Source organism: Centrocercus urophasianus, unplaced genomic scaffold, assembly GCF_019232065.1.
Source record: "Centrocercus urophasianus isolate 14NV4802_14NV808 unplaced genomic scaffold, USGS_Curo_1.0 seq_27, whole genome shotgun sequence".
Lineage (NCBI taxonomy): Eukaryota > Metazoa > Chordata > Aves > Galliformes > Phasianidae > Centrocercus > Centrocercus urophasianus.
Window position 1 is genome coordinate 5,412,925 of NW_024884833.1, and position 25,268 is coordinate 5,438,192.

The 25,268-nt window shown below is 35.9% G+C and overlaps 1 protein-coding gene across 1 annotated transcript in view; it reads left to right on the forward strand.

The window, feature by feature from the left end:
- Positions 1 to 25,268, forward strand: part of CNTLN (centlein) — a 141,707-nt gene that overhangs the window by 85,451 nt on the left and 30,988 nt on the right. Inside the window, exon 17 of the mRNA XM_042826730.1 lies at positions 22,082 to 22,246. Within this exon, the coding sequence (XP_042682664.1) occupies positions 22,082 to 22,246 (165 nt within the window). The remainder of the gene's footprint in view (positions 1 to 22,081; positions 22,247 to 25,268) is intronic.

A 25,268-nucleotide genomic window follows, 5' to 3' on the forward strand; every position in this document is an offset into this window, starting at 1 on the left:
TTTTTGTTGTTGTTATTTTGTTTTTTGTTTTGTTTTTTTTTTTTTGTTTAGCCTTACAGTCTCTGCAGTAATGTAAACTTCTTTCTTTGTTTAATTTCTGCAAAAGCAATTCTATGCATATTTGTGCAAAATGACTTTCAAGTGTCTGCACATGTAAGAATCAAAGCTTGCATTCTCCAAGGATTCACGTCAACACTGAGTTAAGACCGTCTGTTCAGAAGTACAGTAGTTACATTTTGCAATCAGTATATAGAAATCACAGCTGGAGCCGATACTTAATGTAGAAGCAAAGGGATTTAGCATTTCCTTAGTTTCTTAGTAAAGCATAGAGAAGAATTGTTGGAAAAATCCAGGATTTTTTCTTTTCAATAAGATTTGTTCCCCCCCTTTATTCACGTCTATCATGAAGTGACTGCTTTTTTGGTTTTTGTTGTTGTTGTTGTTGTTGTTGTTGTTGTTTTTTTAAGTATATTTAATGGTCTAGTATTAAATGTGGAGGTTGGTGGCCCTGCATGTGGCAGGGGGGTTGGAGATTCATGATCCTTCAGGTCCCTTCCAACCCTGGCCATTCTGTGATTCTGTGATTCTGTATTTACTGCTTATAGCAGAGCAGTACTAATTAATTTTATACAGTCGTTATCACTTCTGTCACAAAAGTTCAGACTAAATGTATTGAATAAAAAAGGAAGATCATATGCGGGTTGCCGTTAGCGCTTATCTTACTGATGTTGTAGCCTCTCTCAGGTCTTTGCTGAAAAGATCTTTTGCATCAGTTCTGGCTTTCTTAGATGAAGACACAGAAAATACATCCCTTAATGGAATGCCATAGACATTTGTAAAGTGCATGTATAAGACTGCTTCACAAGGAAACCTGGATCTTGAAGGACAGGAATGCATCAACTAGTCAGCTGACAGGTCCTTTGGAGAAGATAAAGTCAAGGTTTAAGTAAAATTTTTCAGATGCATTCTTGCAGATGTGCAACTTCACTGATTTGGTATTTTAGAAGCATCTGTGCATTTTAGGTGCAGCTCAGCACCTCAGGGATTTTTTGTGAAAGCATTATAAAAATCTCTTGAATATTTAATTTGGCCATTCAATTTTCTGTTCTCTTTGAATTTTGAGGGAACATATCTTTCTCCCAAGTTCTTACTAAGCTTTTCATATGCGATTTTTTGCTTTTAAGATACATTGATCTGCTGGATTATCTCAAGCACAGACATATAATCATGAAAAGGAGAAAAGGACAAGAAAAAGCATTTTTATTTTTAAAGTGTTTTTGTGTCTCTGTGTATTCTCTTGACTACTGTTTACTGCACAGTTTGTCATAGAACAACTCAGTTTAGCACTGTAGCTTCAGTCTTCTTATGGTATTCAAGTATGAGTAATAACCAATTTAGCATTATTTTCAATTATGCTGAAACAAAAAGAAATTGATGATGAATTTAGATGTATGATAAATTACTGATTTAACTACTGTTTACATAAAGTTCTCACTTCCATTTTAGTTTTCATGAGTAGATTTTCACTCTTTACATTTGTTGCTTGTTTCTGTAGCAACTTTTGCATGTCTATACTTTCCTTAAATTTTAGGAATTTCTAGATCTTAGGAATATGCTTGAAAGTACAAGCTAATTTAAATATATACGTATATATAGTAGTAAGTCTAAACTGCTTTTGGAACTTCCTCACTCTTAAATTCGTAGAAAAGCTTATGTATTCATTGTCATTTATTTCTGAGTTAAATGAATTTTTTTCCTTCAGTGGCTTAAAAATTTACTTTTCATGACGTGCGTTGGGTAATAGTATTTGTACATACAGAATATCAAAATGATACAAATTTATAAAATTTTTAGAAGATTTTACAATTTTGAACTTTTTAAGTAAGTGGTAACTTTTTCAGGTAAGCTGGGAGTTTACAATGACTCCGTTAGTATATGTAGCAATTCTGACTTGCTATTACACTGAAAAGTCATTAAAAATAAAACTACACAAAACTACAGATAGTCCTGCCCTAATGACTTCATATTGTAAAAGACTAAAAGAAATAAGAATGAAAAAACTAAATATACTTACATAATAGCTTTGTTAAACCTCAGTGCAAAGTCACGTCACAGCCATCCAGTTTGGGCACTGGCTGCAGTAAAGTGATAAAATAACCCTATGAAGCTGATTTTAGAAAGATTTGTTCCCAAAAATGTCAGGAGAAAAGTGATTTCTCCCTCCTTTGCTTATGTAGAATTGTACAGATTATCCCTTCCTGACTGCAGTGATAAAGCAGGATATATTGCCTGTGCTGTCTATGGTCTGTAAATATAATCTAATGTTGTGGGCCAGTATGAAACTGCTGTCTTCTCTAAACTTTCTTGGATATAAATGCTATGTTTATTTCTATTCTAAGGCCATAGTACTGTTATCATTTTGCATGAATGTGTAGAAGAAATCTCACTGTTCTAAACTCAACACACTCAACACACTGTTGAGTTCTAAACTCAAAACAAACCCCAATTTATATATTCTTAAGAGAAAGCCTGTTTTTCTGGTCTTGCTAGAGAGTTCCAGATTTAAACAACGCTGCCTATAGGTAGAAGAAAAACATCTGTATTTTTTATAGATTTTATTTTATAGAATTTAGATTCAAGGTCTGGACCTAACCCAAGGCTTAGAATTGAGTACACAGAGAAAACACATACATAATAAATTAAGAGTGACATTAAGACTTGTTAGAGTTTTTTCTGAGCCTAATAAATTGAAAATCAGGCGAGGATGTCAGATTTATAATGCTCTGTGATTCTGTGAGACTAGAATTTATTTCTTCCAATTCCTAGTCCAAATTTCTGCTGGGAATGAAAAAACGCAAACTTGAAGATCCTTGTGGATCCCTTCCAACTCATAATATTCTGTGATTCTATGATTCTGTGATTGGCTAGTTAAATGTATTTGTTCAAATTCTCAGTTACTGAGTGGAGAATTTTTTCTCTGATAAACCACTAATTGCCATTGTTATGAAACAGTTCTCAAAGTTCTTCTCTATCAGGGAAGTTGACTTAGAAATAAAATGAGAAATTTTCAAATGTTAAAATGAGTGTGGCTGAAGTTTTAAAATGTGTATACACCAAGAAATATTTTTGTTATTTGTTGCATTGAAAATGTGGAGTATTTTCAGGTTGGTTCCTTTAAAGAACTACTTTCTGAAATATGTTTATCATGAAACTGTGCTTTCATTACAAAACAAAATTAAAGCAAAATACCTTTTACACTTCTATTGATCTCTGAAGAAAAATTACAATAAACCTTTTGAATTATTGATGAATAACAGTTGAAGTACATTGCACGTAGGAAACGTGTCTCATTCATAAATTAAAGAGAACAGTTGGCATGAACTGGAACTGAAAGTTGTGTTATATTGCTGTCAAAATGAAATAACTTAGAGATAGGTAAATTCTGGAAGAATGTACTGTAAAAAGAAATTGTGGAGACTACAAGAAGTTCTTAGGATTTAGTTAAAATCAATATTTACCATAGCATGTAGAAATTTTAAAAATCATGTTTCCATAATAAAAGAACAAATCTGTATCACAAGGATTAGCATGTTCTTGCCATGTTACACAGATAGATAGTACACATATCTATTATCCCATCTAATCTATTTATATCTGATAGCATAATATGGTAGCATATATTTTTATGAATATAACAATAAACACTAGAAGAGATGTTGTAATTTTTACTTTATTGATTTAAGTGATATGGAGCTTAATTTTCTTCACCTTCATGTGATTTGATCAGCCTTTCCTTGTGAAGTCTTTCTTATTATTAGACAAAAAAATGGAACTGCATTTGCATTTTTTTACCCACAGATTTTCCTAAGTAACACACCTAATGAAGTTCAGCTAATAGAATTTCATGAGATTTGTTTTTGTCCTCCTTTTGTTACTAAGTTCTTTTAAGTTATACTAAAATGTTAAGACCCCCGGTGCTTATTCCTACAGTTTGCTTCAGTACAACTCCTGTTCTTGATGACTTCTCATAACATTAACATCATGATTTTCACCCTTTTGCAGTTGAGCTTTATGGGTAGCATGTATCTAATAAAGCACTTAGTATCCAAATTATTTTGAACGTTTCACAGTTTTATAAGACGTTCATCTTTTTGTGTTCTTAAAAGTATTCTTATTTTTACTTCAACTCTGGTGAAGTCAATTGCCTATGTTTTCAACTTTAGAAAAAAGAGAACAAATTCCGAACAAATCATTTTTTCTGTAATAAGATATAAAATTTTATTTGTATTTGCAATGAGAAGTCAGTGGAAAACCGCAACTGTTCTGGGATTCCGTATGAAAGTGTACTAGGTATTCATTATAAAAATATCTTCTCTGAATTCAGTGTGATCTGCTCAGGTAATTAAAGCTGAGCACTGAGCTGGATTTGGTTCTCAAACCTACTCTGTGGTATGAAGTTCTGTGGATTGCATATGCTTTTTGTCTGATAATATTTATACGTTGTGAATTCTCATAAAAACAAAAAAAAACGAACAAAAAACCCAGCACTGATTTGGGAATTATTTGTAGAGAGGAGATTGCATTTAAGCTCTGGTAGTCTTGCAGATTGTTATGGAAAAAAACAGTTTGGGTTGCAAGTTAGACTTGTTCATTGGATTTCCCCATAAATCGTCAATTATTATTAACTGTCAATATTAAATTGGAATTTTACTTACTAATCACTTTAATGATTTGTTATTTCCCAAGTATTCTACAAAATTCAAGATTTCCAAGGTTGAATACATACTGTGGGAAAAATAATTTTTTTTCAGCTCTAGTCTTGAATCAAAATCTCTCCATGATAAGATCATAGAATCACAGAATCTTTTCAGTTGGAAGAAACCCTTAAGGGTCATCTAGTCCAACTCTACAATGAACAGGGACACCTACAGCTAGATCAGCTTACATCCCTGTCCAGTCTGACTTTGAACATCTTTAGGGATGGCTGATCCACCACATTTCTCGTCAACTTTCTTTCAATGCCTCACCACCCTTATTGTAAAAATTTCTTCCACATGTCCAGTTTAAATATCCTTTCTTTTAGTGTGAAACCGTTTGCACTTGTCCTGTCACAACAGACCCTGCTAAAGAGTCTGTCCCCTTCATTGTTACAGACCACCTTTAGATACTGAAAGGCTGCTCTCAGGTCTCCCCAGACCTTCTCTTCTCCAGGCAGAACAGCCCCAGCTCTCTCAGCCTGTCCTCGTGGGGGAGGTGTTTCATTCCTTCATTTTTGTTGAATCATTTTTGTTGCTCTCCTCTGGATGCATTTTAACAGCTCCACATTTCTCCTGTGCTGAGGACTCCACATCTGTACACAGTATTCTGGTGGAAGTCTCACCAGAGAGAGTCACTCTGGTGGAGTGGAGGGGCAGGATCACCTCCCTTGACTGCTAACCGCTCTTCTTTTGGTGCTGCCCAGAATAAGGTTGGCTTTCTGGGCTGCAAGGGCTCATGTCCAGTTCGGCATCCACCAGTACTCCCAGGTTCTTTTTGGCAGGGCTGTGTTCAATCCTTTTGTTCCCTATTTGGTATTGATGGTGGAGATTGCTATGACCCAGGTGTGAGACCTTGCACTTGGACTTGCTGATCCTTGTCAGGTTCCTGTGGGCTCACTACGCAGCCTGTCTAGGGCTCTGTGAATGGCATCCTATCCTTCAAATGTGTTGACTTCATCCCACAGCTTGGGGTCATCCTTAAACTTGCTGAGAATGCATTCAATTTCACTGTTGATGTCATCGATGAAGATATTAAAGAATAATTGTCCCAAATACAGACCCCTGAGAGAAACCAGTTGTCACTGATTTCCATCTGAGTTTTGAGACACTGACCACCACTCAGGGTATGATCTCACTTGCCCCCAGTGTTCCATTGCATTTGGAAATTACACAATAAGAATTACTTTAAAGGATAAGCTGCATTTTTTTTTAATATTGTTTAGTATTGTAATGTTTAGTATTCTGATACACCAGACTGTTCTGTGGGTGCTACCAAAAGGGAAGAGATAGATGCCTTGGTTTCTATCAGCCATATATGCAACCATGGAAGTCTGAATCTATATATATATAACTGCCTGTTTAATTAGAGATTTCTACTTAATAATTGATTCTTTCTCTCATTTCTGAGCTAGGTAAACATTTTCCTGATTGTATTCTTATGAAAAATTTTCAGGAGTCATAAGAATTTGGGAAAATAATTCTGCAGTTCTTTGTATTGTGAATATTAAATGACAAGTTGATTATTCTCTTTCCTCCTAATACATCCCCTTTCCTTGCTTCCTATTCCTTTGTTTCTGACATAATCAATTAAATAAATTTCTGTCACTGGGCAGATAGGGAGCATAAGGTCGGTAAAGTAGGGTGCTCAGTATGGTTAATAAGGGTAAATGTATGTAATATGAATCATGAAGATACAGTTTTATTCCTGTTATGGAAAGGTGGATTACCTAACAAATTGAGGGAGAATGACCACGGGATTATGGAAATGGCTGTAGAAACTGAAAGTAAATAAAAATCTTACAAGCATATCCATTTATATTGTGTGTCCCTCTGCCAAAGCAATTAATATTCTTTAGTGATCTTAACCATATTTCATATAGGATATGGACTGAAGTTAAATAGTATCACATAGCACACAGTGTAGACTTAATGTGGAAAGGAGCACAGACTTAATGTTCATATCAGTTCGTATCTTAAGGTTAAATTGGCGCATATAGGTAGTACTTAATCATTTCCTCTGGTTCAGAATCTCACATACCATGAAATTAATTTTTCAGCTGATCCCTCACATGAATGATAACATTATTTTTTTTCCCTGAGATAATGGTTTACACCTTATGCATCCATTCCTTTTGGATATACTATGATATTTATGACAGTCTGTTTGCTCTCTGTTTTAGAGGTAAAATCTTTCAATCATTTTTTGTAATGTGTGACAACATGAAAAATCCAAGCAAGTGCAGGAGGGTATCTTGAGTCATTGATAGCAGTTCTAAAATTTCAATCATCCACCAGACACTGCCTGAAAAGTATATATCATTATGACCTCACAAAATTTTTAATAAGGAAATCATTACATCATAATGAAAACCAATACATTGCTCAAGCTGAGCAAGCGGAACGGCTTTCTCCTTGGAACCAGGGACTCTAAAGAAAAATGAGAGTCCTAGTAGAAAATAAGTTGAGCATGAAATCCCAATGCCACTGTGAAAAACAATTACATGTTTTCTGGTATATATACCTTGAATGTATAGAGACCGTATGAAAGGAGCAAAAGAGAATACGTTTCCTTTGGCTTTGAAATGATTTGCTCATAGAGTACCCTGTCTGACTTCCCTCACAGCAAATGTCTTCCTTGGATCTGATCTAAATCTAAATCCTAGTATCTGATCTAAATGGCATAAAGCCATTTTCGCTCATCCTCTCACTACATGCCCTTATAAAAAATCCCTCCCCAGCTTTCCTGTAGCCCCTTTCAGGTACTGGAAGGCTCTCTAAAGTCCTCCCGAAGCCTTCTTTTCTCCAGGCTTTAAAGCCCCAACTCTCTCAGCCTGTCCTCATATGGGACAGTGCTCCAGCCCTCTGATCAACTTCTGGATCTGGTCCAGCAGCTCAATGTCCTTCTTGTGCTGGGGGCTCCAGAACTGGACTCAGTAGTCTGCGTGGAGTCTCACAAGGGCAGAATAGATGGGCAGGATCACCTCCCTCAACCTGCTGTTCACATTCTCTTAATACAACCAAAGATATGGTTGGCCTTCTGGGCTGCAAGTGCACATTGTCAGCCCATGTTGAGCCTTTCATTAACCAACACCCCCAAGTCCTTCTCCTCAGGGCAGCTTTCAAGCCATTCTCTGCCCAAACTCTTGGTTGGGCTTGCAAGCATATCCAGAAGAATCCAAGTGGAACTGACAGAAGACCATCTGAAGAAGACTTTTCAAAAGGATTGGAAAACATGCAATCCCAGAGAGCAATTAGAGGTTATCAAACAGGAGATTAAATGGTAAATCAAGTTACCATTTACATGATGTTACACCATCAGACATTTACAGACGTTACAACTTCTAAGAAAAAAAATTGTCTGTAGATTCTTCAATCTAGCAAGGGAATCCTGAGAAAAGATTCAAGACACAAGACTGAAAAAAGATAGAATCATATTGAATCTAAGGTTTATGGTTTTGACATAACAGAAAATGGCCACTGGAAAACGTACAACAAAAATTATCATAGAACTCACCTTTTCATGAGATTGATGTCAAATCTCTATGCCACTACATATCTTCCACTGTTTCCCCCTTATTCAAAAATTTGTTGCTTCTACATGAAATTTAAGGAAATGTAATGAATTCAAGAAGTTTTTAAATGTAAGCATATTGTGAAAATTATTATAATTAAGAAATAATATAAAGTACAAAATATATATCTGGTGTCAGAGAACTGCAGTGATATTGGACAATCAATCTAAAGAAGAACTGGAGTGAAAACAGCAGCTTCAGTTCAGCAGTAGGAAGCCTACAGGAAAGAAAAAAAGTCTGTTCTGTAACAAGCATGACAATGATTGAGACACACAGAGAGGATATGTTTAATGATGTGAGCTGAGTTCCTGAAAAGTGCAAAAATTAAGGTATGTTTTTAACTTAACCGTTAGTTGTTTGAAGAACTGGTGGGAGAATACATGTACTTCATAGAGCACAACAGAAATTTTGTGATGAAGCACAGGATGCTTTGCTTTTAATTGCAGGGATGTTAAACATGGACAAGGAATTTAAGAAAAACAAGCCAATGTCTTATAAGGGTCTAGTTGAAACCATGGAGAAGTATGTCCTTGTTTCAGCTGGGACAGAGTTGATTCTCTTCAGTGTCTGGTGTGATGCTATGTTTTTGCTTTAGGCAAAAAAAAAAATGATAATAACAACCACTGGTTTTGTTTTTGATGAGTAGCGCTTGCAGCAGTAAAGCCAAGTTTCAGCTTCTTGTACTACCCCGCCTGTGAGGGAGCTGCTGGGGCACAAGGAACTGAAAGGGGACAGAACATGGACAGCTGACCTAAACTGGCCAAAGGGATATTCCATGCCATGTGGTGTCATGCTGAACTATAATCTGGGGAGTTGGCCGCAGGGGGCATCTGCTGCTTGGGGACTGGCTGGATATCAGTCAGTGAGTGGTGAGCATTTGCATTGTGCATCATTTGTTTTGTGTGTATATATATATATATGTATGTACTCACATACATATAATTATCAATATTAATATTTCTCTCTTCCTGTTGTTCATGTGTGTGTGAGTCTGTGTGTGCTCACGTTATACTGATCATGGATTTAGTTTGATATTTGTACTCAGTAGTGCCATCATTCTTGCACTTTAGGATCCTTACTTTAGAAATTCTTAAGAAGTATACTCATGCACCTGGTATAATCAAACTGGAATGATCTTAACTATTCAGAAATACAACTGAGAGATCTATCTTGAGTCAGAGTAGTTGTGGGTGGCAAGACAGGTGGGAGGATATTGGCAGGTATGTATCATGATTATTGCCTTTGAAATGTCTGGAACTCACCCTTGGACAAGCACAGAATCCTAGAAAGCTGACAGAATGTTTTAAAAAGATATGCCCTGATACTGGCAATTCCCAAGAGCTTCCTGCACTGTGCTGAGTGTGGCCTGCATCTATCAAGCACTATTCAAGACTGTTCTGCACCCTCAAAGGGAAGAAAATGCCTCTGGATCTGACCCAGCCTCCGAGAGAAGATGAGGAGGTCTACTCCATACCAAAGCCATCACAAGAATTAGAGGAAGAGTCAGAGGTTGTAAATGAACCAGTAACCATCCGATGTTTGTCCTTTGCCAAGCTATGAGATATATGGAAAGACTTCTGCCATCATCCAGGCAAGAACATTGCCATCTGGCTGCTTCGATTCTGGGATAATGGAGCCAGTAACCTATATTAGCGGGCATAGAAGTCAGGCAGTTGGGATTTCTCTCTAGGGAAAGGAACAAAGCAATCGCAAAAAAAATAAACAAAGCTCTCCCTCTCTGGATGAGAAATCCTGTCAGCTGTGAAAGAAGGTTATTCCTACAGGGAGGATATTACATGTCAGCCAAGTAACTTGACTATCAAGGAGAGAGTATTTGAGGAAATTTGCTCTGTTGGGGGTGGTGTTTAACACTGACCTGAACAGGGATCGGTCATTCCAAAATCCAGCTAGCATCAAGTGCAAAGGATCCATTGGGCAGGCATTTGTACAGAGTTCATCACAATAATATGCCAACTGACTGGCAATAATGACCTGGAAAGATGGAGAGGAACAAATGCTGGATGAATTGTCTGGCCAGCTGCAAGAGTATGAAGAAGGTGTCTCATCCTGCCTACATATACGCGTTTCAGCTGTGAATAAAGTGGTTGAGTGGCATCAAGAGAAAAAGGTTTCTTTCACCCCACTTGTATAAACCAGTATGTCCGTTATTAGAAGTGAGCATTCCTCTAATCTGGGACATAAATTAACAGTTTTGAATGACTCATCTTTGCTTCAGGCTTGGCTTCCAAAAGATCAAATACTTATTTTTCAAAGTGTGTTTTGTGAGAAGTAGATGCTTTGGCAGAAAAGAAGAAAATGAAACAAGCAAGGGAAAGGAATAATAATAGAGCAATTTTTAAAAAATATGTAAGCGCTGCACTTACTTAAAGCTGTAAATTTTGCAAGTTGTCTTACTGGCCAATGGGGTTAAGATAATCATGAGGAAAGCTAAGTAGTAGGAAACATACACTGGTTTTATTTCCTCAAGATAATTTGTATTGAGGCCTTGAAACTACAGGAAATATATAATTATTTACCCTACTTTGAGTACATTCCCTGAAAAAGAGGTAAAAATTGTCTTTTTCTTTTTTAATGAACATAATTTTTGTGAGAAATCTATAACTTAACTGTAGGGCATATTGTACTACACTGTAGTACACACTACTGTATAAAGTTCAAAAGCTTTTTTGCATCTTATTGTGAATCCCTAAAAAGGATATAACTAAACTACTGGGCAATTCTGGCTGTTCCTATTCTTCTCTCAAGAAGAAAAAAAATTTTTTTTTGAAATTTCGAAGTCTCATTTCCATTATTCAGCAGCTTCTTTGTGATATTTGTACTTACTTTTCATAAAAATGAGTTTAAAACTTCTTTATATATACAAATACGTATTTTCTTATTTACATATACTCACTGACTTGTCTTTACACTGGCAGCTTTCGTAGTAGACATCTAGTGTAGAGTGTTCAGTTTGTATATGTCAGATCCTCAAGGGCCATGGCTTTTGCCAGATGAAGCACTTTTGATTTTGAGACTGATGAAACACAGTGCTATTATTGATCTGTGCATGACACAGCCTGTCTCTCTGCTGGCAGAGTGTAGCAACATTTATCCAGGAATTTGTGAAATGTCACTCGGATCATGTTCATAAGGTAAACTGTGCAAAAACAGGGATCCAAGCTGAGAATCCATGAGGAATCGGACGTGACTCTCTTACTCCTTCATCCTATCTTCTAGGGGAGGTAAAGTGATACTTGTTAAAACAATGTGTTTTATATCAGATGTTGAAAAACTATGTTTATCACTGTGAACATCCTGTACAATATACTTATACTGTTGTGTTTAGGTAAGTTAGTAAAAGTGATCTAAATATTGTAAATCAATAATTTCTGTTCTGTTTGGAAAAAAAAAAAAAAAAAAAAAAGAAGGAAACATTTCCTGTGTGCTTCCTACTAGAAAACTCTGATACTCTGATCATATTTACAAATTATTTAGCTTTTCTTGCATCAGTTTGCAGTTAGGGATGTAATAGTGCATGTTTGACGTTAAGATGTCAGGAAGCAAGAATTATCACAAAGAATATGACCGCTTCTCACAAAATACTGATATTTGCAGGTTTTGTCCCCTAATAAATAACAATTGAACAAGGCTGACCATTTTTCTTAGTAGCAAAAGCATCTGTCATAGAAATTAACAAAAATTACTGTAAATAATAAAAAAGCAGGCTCCCATGTGCCTGTGTATAGAGGCTCAAATGTGACTGACTTTTGGAGACATTTTTTAAAATATTTCAGCTACACATTCCCTGTAAACTGCAAACTGGATGTTGTACCTTCTCATTAATGACATTGAAAAAAAAAAAAAGAAAAGGCACACAAAAAGATTTTCTGTTTTCTGTTTATAGATTATTTATTGCAACATTAATTTGAAATTTGAAATTTATTCAAAAAGGAAAAAAATAACTGTTATATTTGCCTCCAGTTTTCAACTTTGAACATTCTGGTTCAGACAATTTTCTAGAACTTTCAATTTAAAAAAAAAAACAGTTGCTATTTTGTATGCATAATGAATGTAGCTTTCCCAACAGACTGACAAATTGGTGAGTTGGAAATTCATGAGTAGTGGAAGATGCCAAAATTGCAGGATTTCTGTTTTGCTTTGTTTTTGGTTTGGTTGCTTTAGATTTGGGTGGATTTGAGTGTTTGTGTTGCAGAAGTCCACAGGCTGCCAAATACAAATAAGTTCCTTTTCTGAGGAATATGTAGATGATATTTCATGGCATAAAGGCCACCTGCTTGTAATATCTACTTATCAATCATCACAGAAGGATTTCTGTCTTGTCAGGCATTACTTTTTTCACACAAAATTTCACAGAGGACATTTATTTTACTACTTAATACTTACAAGGTTCTCTGTGAGACACTAATTCTTGTTTGGGGTACAAAACATGAAATATATGGAAGAAATCAACAAGAATTCTGAGAAGTATTACAGATGTCACCTGTGAGAAGAAATTCAAGGAAAGTATTTAATGAAATTTACAAATGACATCTTCCAATGTGTAAAAGACTATTTTATTTTGGAAGGCTGATGTTCTGTTTGTGCTTCTATCTCTTTTAAGATAAGGCATAAAGAAATAGATTTGATTTTTCAAGAAGGATTTAGATGTAAGGCAAATGCTCTCAATTTGAGGGACCTGAAGAACTGCGTAAGGTTGCTATGGAATCTTAGTAGGCCAGAGATTTCAGGAATAGTCTGTTTGCACTACCATGAGCAACTGCTGTATTTGACGTATTTGTCACATCACTCTTGGTGTTGTAGTACTTTTTTGTTCTTGTCAAAGTACCTAAGACTGACAAAATATTTTTTAGGTATTGAAGAGTTTGAACAGTGTCAGGGGATTGAAACCAAATCTTTGAGATCCATTTTGGCACAAGCCATTCTATGATTCTATGAATTCCAGGTCCTCGAGTTCTTTTGAGCTCCTCCAGACGTAAGAATGTTATTCTTCTTCACTCATTGTCAGGTCTTCTGCAAAGCACCAGTTTTTGTGTGTTTGACTTTCTAGTTATTGCACACCGAGTTTTCTTTGTTTAGTTTAATGCTTTGTGGAAAAAGCTCATGGTCAGCTCCTTCTCCATTTCACTTCAAAGACATATGCATAGCCAAGAGTGCAAACCAGAAGAGCACAGGTTCTCTTTTAACTGTACCAAGGAAGATACAGGATGTGTTTGATATTTTTTCATCTTTCTGGGCTTAACGGACTAGGAGCAGGGAACTAAGACATCTTCAGCAGCATAGAAAATAAAAGTGTTACAACTATGACGACTTTTGAAACAGGAAAGAAAAAAAAAAGATATCTGGGTTACATGCCTGATTGCTTTTCTGCAGCATTGTTTCCTTGTGATTGTTTTGGACCCTAGTTGTTGCAGGCAATGAATACTGGCTCACAGTAAGTATTCTTTGGGATCTCTATAGAAGTTAGATACTAATAACCCACTTTTAGCCAGAAGGAAAGAATTTTTGAGCTTTTGAAGCCACATTTGTGTGCTTGAACTGTCTGCACCTCCTACACCCACTGTTAGAGAATGCAGAAGAATGTCAGGCCTTCTTGCTAATGCTCTGCACCGTCTAATTTGTTCTGCTTAAGTGTCATTGGCAGTGACAGCTGACAGTAATGACATTGGCAATAATGATGTAATCATGGACTGTTGAGATTGTGAGTATTGTGTTCAGGTTTGTTTTGTATTGCTCTGGATATCTTTTGTACCTAATATGACAAGAACTTCTTCATTTTCTCAGTAATGGGGACTGTATAGTCATACAGTATCACAAGCCATAAAATGTCTCATGAGATTTATAGGCACTAGCAAAGACCCTACTGTTTGATGGCTGGACTGGTCTGCCTGTACATACTTTTCAGTTCATTCAGAGATTCAGAGGTCCTGTGACGCTCCGTGTGCATCACAGTGTGATGTGAGGAGACGTTTATGCTCTTATCTCAGTGAAGCAACCATAGGAAAATGAGGCAAATGCAAAGAAATGGCAGCTGTAGATCTGCTTCAAGCTGGGACCTTGAATCAAAGGCACAGTTGCAATATTGTCTTTAAATTGTTCATTTATTTGAAAAGAAATAATTGCCCAGATGAGTCGTAACATTTATCATAATCATGATAAAGGGAAAGTATACTTCATTTTACCTATAATCCTGAAAACGTGGCTTCTTCTTATGGTGGTCTCTTCAGCTATTTAATATGTGATTTAAGGAACACTTTATCTTAAACTGTTCATTTATGCCTGTAGTTTTAGCAGGCGTTCCAATGATAACATAAATTACAAATTAAAGATAAGACTGTTGGGGTTCATTTAGAAGAAACCAGGGATAAATTACCACTTTAATTTAAATGCAAAGATTTAGAAGTAATTTTTAAGGCAATTCATGATTTTGAATAATACCCCTTGCCCTCGCATCTCCCTCACAGTGTGTATCATCAGCTTCCTCATACTCTTTAGAAATGCCTGGTAATATGCTTTTCTTTTCTTGAGTAGAAAACCAATATGCTATACATTAATGTTTATACAGTATTACCTTTATATTACAAGAAAAGTTTCAGATTTTTTTTTCCATCTCTTCATTGCGTATCTGTATTTTTGATCTGTGAGAACATTGCATTTTTCCAGTAAATTTGTTAATTGCATCTACATGTAAAATGCTCTGCTTTTACATAACTGACTGTCTGAAAAAAAATAATCGAAAAAGCTTCCGAAGACATTTGCTAATCTTTTATTGATGGCTGATGCAATTGTAAATGACTTGTTTAAATAACTGCATAAATTTAAATCTGCGGCTATAGTTTGTTTTTTGTTTTTTATTTTTTGTTTTTTTCTTGAGTACTGCAAGCTACTTTGGAGAATAGCTCATTTATACACTTACTTTAAGTAATTTTTATCTCAAAATATCCATATCACATCCTCAACCTTCTTGAAGTGTTTTCTGTAAGCTGGCAGAAATAGTCTTTAACCATTTAAAACCTTTAATGCATAATGATAAGGCCAGAGAAGGGAGATGGAGCAGTTTTCCCTACAAGCACAGGACTCCCACCTTCTTATATTTCAGATGCAGAAGTATTTCAGTAGAAAATGGTTCACTTTCTGAAACAGATGGAAATGGGGAGAGGTTAAATTAATATTTCACCATTCTTTCAACTGTTTTGTTTCTTTCTTGCTTATATTTTCTTTTAAAATAATTCTAGCTTTTAAAGATACAAAGCTGTATGCTTTCAGAAATAAGCACATAAATAAAAAGAAAGTTTAAAAACAGTCTTTAAAATAGCATTTTCATTTTGGTTTCTCTCTATTTTATGTGAGCTATACGGAAAACAGATGGAAGCATTATTAATTTTTTCCCCCAATGAGTTTTAGTGCAGCATATTTGTATGTGTTATCTGAAACATATGAATACTTAGTATTGCTGCTGTTAAATTCGTAATGAGTTGTAGGGATTGTGAAATTCCCTGACTGGCTCTCATGCAAGTAGTTCATTTGCAGTGCTTGTATTAAGATTAAGCAGGGGGAATATGGCAAGCACTATCCCTGACCCTAGATGAAAAATTCAAATTTCTAGCTTTATGAGTTTGCCCCAACTGTCATGTTTGGTGAAAATCAGATAAATACTCTGTAACCCTCCAAAATATCTTGCAGTAAAACCTGGCCCTAACTATAAAAGTTTGCATGGATTCCGAGTCTTATTTTCTAGTCACTACAAAGGTGTGGAAATTTTGCAGCAGCATTTATGCATCAGATGGAAATCTTGGGTTGTAAATACCAGTACCTAATTGTTGGAATATCCAAGTCAACTTGTATTTGTTTAACTAGTAATGATGGGCACCTTGAAACACCTGTTTTTCTTCTTCAGCCACAGCTTCACTGCTTCCTCTACCATTGAAATGCTTTTAAGTAGGACAAAGTGTGGTGAAGTATTTCATGTACTATTTAGATTTGGAACACAGCTGGACCAAAAATTTAATATGATGATGCTGTGTCTACATAGAAGTAGTTCTAGTACGGTAAACTTAGTTTATAGAACGTGGTGTAGAAAATACTTCAATCAGAAATATTTTTCTTTATAAGGAGCAGATATATATTTTTTAAGTTCTGTAATTCTTTATGTGGAACAGTTAAAGACTTTAGGCAAGGTCCTACACAATTGTAACATATACTACCGGTGTGCATCTTCACATTTCAATATGAACTCCTAAAAAATTAGGTAGTTGGGATCATAAAATTGATCATAATGAAAAAATGTCCATAAGTAGTATTGCATACATAGCTAAAAGTTATTGTATTTGGAAGGAGTACTGCTTCTGCTTTAATCCGAAAGCAAGATGGAGTTCTTAATAAATATAAAAATTAGGCATAGGATACAGCAGTATTTACCCACAGAGAGATGTAAAATGAAACTGGCTAAATGCAGGCTAAAATTGAGTTGCTTCAGGTCAAAACCTTTAAGTTTGAATTGCTGTTACCATTATAGAGATTGTATTTTTCAAAAGCATTTTCGTTGTGTAAATTGTTTTCTGGAAAGTAAGAAATTCTGGAACATTTTACTTATTTTCCATCATTTGAGAAATCATTAGTTGTTCAGTATGCAGATCTGTACTCAGGACTTTCTGTTGTTTATTACAGCAGATGATTATATTACTCTGATCTGCTTATACGAATGTGTTTGTGTGTTTCTCTGAAATAAATGTATGTGCATTGGTCTTGATCTATCATTCACAAAAAGAAACAAAGAAAATAAAATGAACCTATCTGCACTAGTTTCAATTGTTATTTTTTTCATTTCATCAAATGCCTTAACCAGATCAAATGTGGCATAATAAGTTTTTTAAAGTTGTAGAATATTTTTTTAATTTTTTATATACACCATTTGGATGCAAAATACCTGCTTTAAAATTACAAGTAAACCATTTGTTTATGACATTTTGTACAATTAATAGCTTTTTCGAAACAATGATTACTCTCTGTGATTTGTCAGTACTAGTGCATGCTTGGAAAGAGATTCAGTCTTTGATAAGGGTTTTCATTAGGTGGTGAAAACACCTATATTCCCAAGAATAGCTGAGTTTATATTTGGTATACGTGAAATGGCCACTTTCATCAATCTGTTGAACACTGCTTGTGTTACAGTGACATTATCAAGAGGACAACTTTTTTCTTTACTAAAATACCTGAGAAGAGAAATATGCCTCTTATCTGCATGCTGATATCTCTATTTCTCTGCTGGGAACTAATTTAAACACTTCATGAGAGATTGACATTTCCAGTGCCTTAAACATTCTTAAAAGCTGCTTTGTTCATTGCAAACCATATTTAGTATGACCTCATAATAATGTAGCACACCTCAAGTGCCATGCCTGTCTTTACTATGCACACTGGAGCTATGTTCATCTATACTAGACAATTGCACTTCAAGGAAGGTTTTTTTTTTTCTTGATAGGCAATTAGCAGTAATTAGGAAGAATCACCTCAATAAGATGTCAACATGAGATTGTTTAAAGAAGTTGAATGTCAGTGGCTTTAAAAGAGGGTTTTTTTCCGCTGACACAAAGGTATGACATGTGAAACATGAAATGTTAATTTAACTTTTCTGCTTATTATTCATGCACAATATTATTTTGTCATTCAGATGCTACACTGACAGAGTGCAAAGGGTGTTAAAATAGTGCTGCTAGAATAAAAAGAGGATTAATCTACCATTGGCCAATTAGCCAAAGGGTACTTAATGGTCTCTAAAGGCTACTGAAGTCTAACAACTACCTAAAGCACTGACGAAAAGTCCTCTATATTACCTTCATTTACTTGACATTTTGTAAAACACAGTCAGATGCTGAAAACTACATTTGGCTGAAATAAAATTAATAACTGATGCAGTATATTTTACTAAAATTTCAGAAAAATAAGTGGCAAATAACATTCACGTTTTAAAACTTTTTCTTGCGCTTTTGGATGTGTGTTTCGATTTAGGAATAGAGTACTAAATCAGCAAAGTCTTCTGTTTCATATTTTCTATGCATGTCTGGAATGCTAAGTAATCATCATGCATATGAAGAAAAAATTCACTAGCAATTTGGAGTTATTAGTCTTTTTTGTGTATCATCATGTTAAATATGCAGCACTGTTGGCTTTCTAGTCTAGAATTTGTACATATATTTTCATATTTTCAAATAGCTGCGTACCATTTTTATTTATTTTAGCTTTGTTTTCTGTGACTCATCAGGCAGAATTAGGTTTTGATTCAAGAGAATGAGACAGGGTCAAGATTAGTGGGACTGACTGTAAATGTTGCCTTGGATATTGTTAAGTACCTCAATACCTGCAAGTATGTTTTGAAAAGGTCTTTCATGGTTTGTGTTTCCAACAAGTACTGTTTATCTTACATGTTTTTCATGATTGATCTAAAGCTGTGAGAGAAGAGTGTTCTTGTTTTAAAAGCAGTGTTGGATTTTAAAATGGAACTTGTTATAGGAGCTCTGCAGCATAGCAATTGTATTTTATGGCCTGCTGTTGCAAGTTTTTTAGAAAAAAAGAAAAAGGAAGTGTAGGTATTCAAGTCTTTTAGAGAAGTATCTTTACACATATTGCACTGTGTTTGTAAGCCAGGGTTCTAGGATGAGAAAATTACTAAGTGTGATCTTAACACATCTAGTGATGTTTATACTGGTTGTAGTTGGATTACAAAATGAGTAGTATAAAGTTGTCATTGCTTGATGAGGGTTATCAAGAATGCCTGATTTACATCCCGTTCTGCATTTCTGTATCTTGCACAGAAATACATTCTGCTTAGTCTGCTAATACTGTATTAACCTGTGATTTCATTTGCAGCAGTGCTAATGTGGTGGCAGTCACCACTGGCAGAAATGTCATATATTCTAGTTGCATAGGTGAGTGAGTCTACTATAGGTCTGTATTTGAAGCTCCTCGCTGACTAGTTCTGATATGGGGGAGTAGTAGGCTTTTCCAGGAGCTTCCTATGTGAATCCACTGAATCCTGCCTGTATCTGTGTTTCTGAGTATGGTAAAACATGTTGCTGAATCATTCGGAGTTTTGTATTTTCTGCACAGAAACAAAGATTTCATCACTTATCCCTTTGTGTATAGCAGAACAGACTTTCATGGGTATACCAGGAGCAAGGAGATTAAGATAGATGGGTGTTAATAAAATATTGAATCTATAAACATCTGTTAAGCCAAAACACTCTGGAGGAGGTGCAGCAGACAAAGGCCGCTACATCTTGGAGGAACAGCGGTAGCCTTCCTTTACAAACATCTGGTCTAGCTGGTGTTTAAGATTCTACCTTTCGTCCTGGTGACCTCTTCCCTTGGAGCAAATCCTTTTTACTCTGTCACTCAGGATTTGTGTGTGTGGGAACACGCACACACACAAATATCTAATGTGTCTAAAAAAGAATAAAAGCCTTGATCAGACTGCAGTTACGTGCCTGTCTTTGTCTGGTTTTGCAAATTAATGGGGTTTGTCCTGTGCATACTACTTTGATTTTACTCCAGTAGGTTTGATTTCCACATTTAATATTTGTATACATTTACATATGACATATATTTTCTACTTCCCACTTAAGTAAATTTTACAGCCATCAGAGCAGTGCCTTCTTTGGTCCAGTTACACACCTTTCTTTTTCAGTTTGTTAGCTGCCATTTCTGGCAATGTGGCCACTGCAATCATAACATTTTAGACCTGATGCATTTTGCTGGCAGCAGTAGTCTTAAATGTCCTAAGAAACTTCTGTAAGTAGCTCTATTTTGGGCAGTTATAGGGGTATCTCTAATTTTAATCAGATATTGATCTAGCTATGGTAGTTTGGGGGTTTTTTTTGCTTTTCTTTTTATGAACGATTTATTATATAGAAACACTGAATCATGAAATTCTGCATGTAGAAATATTGACAATACTAGTCAAATCAACCTAATTCATATACTATTCTATAATATCTGTATCTTTCTGTACTGTTACTTGTTTTGCTTTTTAAAGAAGTCTTCATTTTGTCTTTTCTTAACTACCTTGTACTAATTGTAAGAATAATAGACTATGGAACAACCAATTATTGTATACATGAACTCTCTTTATGTCTCTGTCAGTAATTATTGCAGACAGAAAAATTAACCCTTTTACTAAGAACAGTACTTATCTCAGATACACATGTAGACTACCTATTGGCTTTAATGGTATAAAATACCATGGGTATAAAATACCATTGGTTTCAACTTTATAATGCATTTTCTTGTGTTGGTGATAATTTTTAAGCTAATGTAAAATATGTGCAATTTCTGAAGTCATTTATAATGAAAATAAACCTGGAAAGTAGTATTTATTTTATTTGGATATACATGGGATTCTCATAAGGCCAGTGTGGAAGAGTGGATATGTAAACACACGTAGAAAATGCATAGACACACTTGGTCATTTCTAACTGTAATATCTTCTCCAGTTTCTTACCATTCAATTTTTTTTCTCTTTTGAGATACTTCCAATATTGTTTTGTATTATTGTTCCTTATGTTAAACTATGATGTTACAATCTTCTTTATATTAAAAAGATGCAGCTTCAGGAGCGGAGAGTCATTAGGCCTCTGCTCCTAACTGTGGATTTGTTAAAGTTAAGCACTAGCATGAAGATTATTTATTTTCTACTTTTCATAGAATATTATTCACAATCATTTGAATTAAAATATTTTTTTATTTAAAAGATTGCCTCTATTAGGAGTGCTATGAAATACATTGTTACAAAGATTAAATGTCTTGTCAGTTGTCAATCAAGTGCAACAAGACTGAGAGTTAGTTTGCATGTTATTTATTTGAACTAAATCCCTAACAAGCCTCGTCTGCTAATTGGACTTAGCATTTATGTTGCTAAATGAGAAGCATTTTGGCTGCAGTATAGGGTGGTAAGACCTACCCAGTGGAATAAACAACTAACATCTGTTATCCTGTCCTGCTCCAGCTTGGCTTTTACCACTTAAGTACCTCAGCCCTAGAGTCAAGGTTATGGAATATGTGGTTCTCTGGCTATGGTGCATATATGTGAAAGGGAAGAAATAACACAACATGAGTAAAGACCAGCCAACCAGAAGATATTTAGTGCAGCTGGTCCACTTTGCTTTAACCTCTACAAGCCCTACAAATATCAAAACAAAAGCCAAGAGAAGAGTGTTTTATAGGAGTTAGTTATCAACACAGAAATTCAAGCGAGCGTACAGTGGTTACCATTAAACAGATTTGACATTTAACCAGCTGTATTTAATACACCTTGATGCTTGAGAAATCTTGGTACTTCTTTATCAGTATAGAAATAATTTCGAAGTCCCAGAGAGACACTAGGTAAATAGGTTTCAAGAGTAACTACCATTTACAGTTGTTTGGTTTTTTTTTTAATTAAAATGAAAATCTTTGATTAAAATGAAAAATTTGCCTGTGACGGTAAAAACTGCAACAGTCAAAGTTGAATCAGCTTGCCTTTAAAAAAAATCTTTGTTTTTGATGTTATTTTACTTCTCTCTCCTGCCAGACTTCATTTTTGCGTGGACTAGAGACTTCAACCCACAGCAATGCAATATAATAATAGATAACATATTCTGTTTCATTCTTCTTGAATTCTAAACCACAGAATATCTGATATGATCTAGCAGAAGTATTTTTAGGATGCAATTGTGATTGTTCCTTCTGTTTGTAAAACAGGTGTTGACCTCCAACCTGGCCAAATGGCAACAGGAAAAGGAAGATTTACAAGGAAAATTGAAGTTGAGAGAACATCTGTCTCAAACTGCTGGCAAGAGTGAAGTCACACCAGCTCCTTCAAAGAACACTGATTTAGAGATGAAACAGCTGCAGTGCAAACTAAAGGTGACAGAACAGATTATTCAGTGCTGAGTACAATTCACATGAGCAGTATTTAATAACTGGGTCAAGCAGATAAATATATGTATATATATATGTATATATATATATACACACACTCACAGAATCGTGGAAGGGACCTCCATCATCGAGTCCAATCCCCTGCCAAAGCAGGTTCCCTACAGTAGGTCGCACAGGTAGGCATCCAGGCAGGTCTGGAACATCTCCAGAGAAGGAGACCCCACCACCTCCCTGGGCAGCCTGTTCCAGTGCTCCGTCACCTCACTGTCAAGAAGTTCTTGCGCACATTCGTGCAGAACTTCCTATGCTGCAGTTTCTGGCCAATCCCCCTTGTCCTGTCTCCACACACTGATGAAAACAGTCTGGCCTCACTGCTCTGCCCCCCACACCTTAGATATTTGTAGACCTGGCTCAGGTCCCCTCTCAGTCTTCTTTTCTCAAGGCTGAACAGACCCAGTTCACTCAGCCTTTCCTCATAGCAGAGATGCTCCAGGCCCTTCACCATCTTTGTGGCCTCCGCTGGACTCTTTCCAAGAGATCCCTGTCCTTTTTGTACTGGGGAGCCCAGAACTGGACGCAGTACTCCAGATGAGGCCTCACCAGGGCAGAGTAGAGGGGGAGGATCACCTCCCTCAACCTGCTGGCCACGCTCTTTTTAATGCACCCCAGTAAGCCATTGGCCTTTTTGGACACGAAGGCACGCTGCTGGCTCATGGCCAACCTGTCGTCCACCAGGACACCCAGGTCCCTCTCTGCAGAGCTCCTCTCTAGCAGCTCATCCCCCAACCTGTACTGGTGCATGGAATTATTCCTAGATCAAGACTCCACACTCGCTTTTCTTAAACCTCATCTGGATATATGCATATTGTCTAGGTGTGATATGCCAAGGATTAAGTTTTCAAATAATCTTTGATGTTGAATAGAAATGTAGTCATAACCTGAAGAGCTGGTATGTACAATTAGTATAATTTTTACAAACAGATGGGCCAAACGGGGGCCTTAGGGGGGATTACTGAGCTTTTGTACAATTAAATGTATCTTGTTGAAAAGTGCAGTAGAATGACTTTAATAAGAATTGTGGCGATTTCTTTGCTTTCTTTAAGAAGGAGCTGGGCAACAGCTATCTATGAAAGTGGAGAAATGAATTTTGGCTGAATGTGCAGCTCATGTAACAGTAATCTATTGCTGTAAAGTTACATATTGGTCACTACTCTTTTTGTCTTCAGAGAGTGATTGTTGTTTTTATATTTGAGTTTTTTGTACATTGGCTAGTTGGAAAATACTGATGAATTGATTATTTCATTTTTCAGTCTCCAATGACTGCTTATTGGATGAATGTAGATTCTAGAGAGCTAATACTCTAGAGAGTATTGATGCATTTGAGAGCTTTTCAATATCTGTACACCTGGATCACAGTACTACCTTCTCTCTTCTCAGTGAAGGAAGTGAATGTACAACAGAGTGTCTTAACACCCTTATACAAATCTGATGTAAAAAAAAAAAATATTAGCATGACCTTTAATTCTGTCTTAAAGATGTCTTAGATTCTAAATGTAAAAAAATAAATAAATAAACAAAAAACCCCCCACATTTTAAATAAACGTAACCTTTGGTCCCAGTTCCAGGGTAGCAGAGTGTCCAAGAGTTGGACTTGATGACCTCTGTGGGTCCTTCCAACTCAGGATACTATGATTCTATGATTCTGTGTCTTCACTGATAATTGAATTGGATGAGTATTTTGAGTGTGAAGGGCATCACAAGCTGCTTATATCAAGTTACTGAAATTGTTAGCTTTATTTTGACCTGTTCATTTGAAAATAGAAAAAAAAGTTTGGAAGTCTTTTTTTAGCAGAAGAAGTTCACAGGAATTGTCAGATGTTGTTCAAGATTAACCATGGTTAAAGGAAGCACAGAGTTACTCCTCTGAATGTCTGAAGGCGCAAGCTCCAAATGCTTTTGCTATTGCTCAGAATCTCAAATTATCTGATTTTGTTCTTTTCTCAGAACTAACTATGAGGTATTTATGTTGTATGTATTGATTCCTTGTTACTTTGCCAATAGGGAGTGTTTTAGGTGTAGATGATGAGTTTGGAAGCAAAATGCTGTAAGCAAATGTCTGCCTCTAAGCCTGTGCAGGGCCCCACGGAAGTACTCAAGTGCATATCTATCTGGTGTGTAAAATATGTAACTGGATGCTGTGCTTCATGGTAGTGAAGTTCAAGCCCAACAAACAGGTCTCAAGGATATTCCATTATCTTACATCATTTTAACAATTTTCTGTAATATCTCACATTATAATAACAGCAAACAGACTAGAGAAGTTACAAAGAACAATATTTTACTTCTAACTGTGCACACAAGAATATATATTCCTCTGGCAGTGCAGAGAGTTAGGTACAATGCTCCCATTAATGTTAATAGGTGTTACAGCCTGCACTGCACAGAGAAATTCTCCTCAAGAATCTTTGTTTATAACATGTCTGATCTGCTCACTTACTGTTTATACACAGTGAGTAAAGCGCTTTAGCACATTGGCTGAACCCACAAAAAGGCATGCGTATATTTTATGCAAACACTTCACACATATGTATCTCTTGGCAACACCTCTTGGAGTTCTGAAATCTTGACATGCATTATGTGTGAGCTGCCATTTTCAGCAATGGCATTCAGAGCATATGCTCAGATTGCTAAGATGGCTACTTCAGTTAAATGTCTTTTTGTTGTTGTTGTTGTTTGTTTTTTGTTTCTGCAAAGCAATTTAATAATACTGTATTTAAATCTTGTAATCTTAGGTAGATTATCTGTGTGTTTCCATGGAGCACTGTGGGGATTTTTGTTGTTTTGTTTGTTGTTGATGGTGGTGGTTGGTTTGGTTTGGTTTGTTTGTTTTTTCTTCCTACTATATAGGCAAACACTGCAGAATTCCTTTTTAGCATTGCATATGCGTAAACTCTGAGACTGTACTTTTTCATTACAGAAAGACAGGATTTTTGTTAGTATGGCTGAC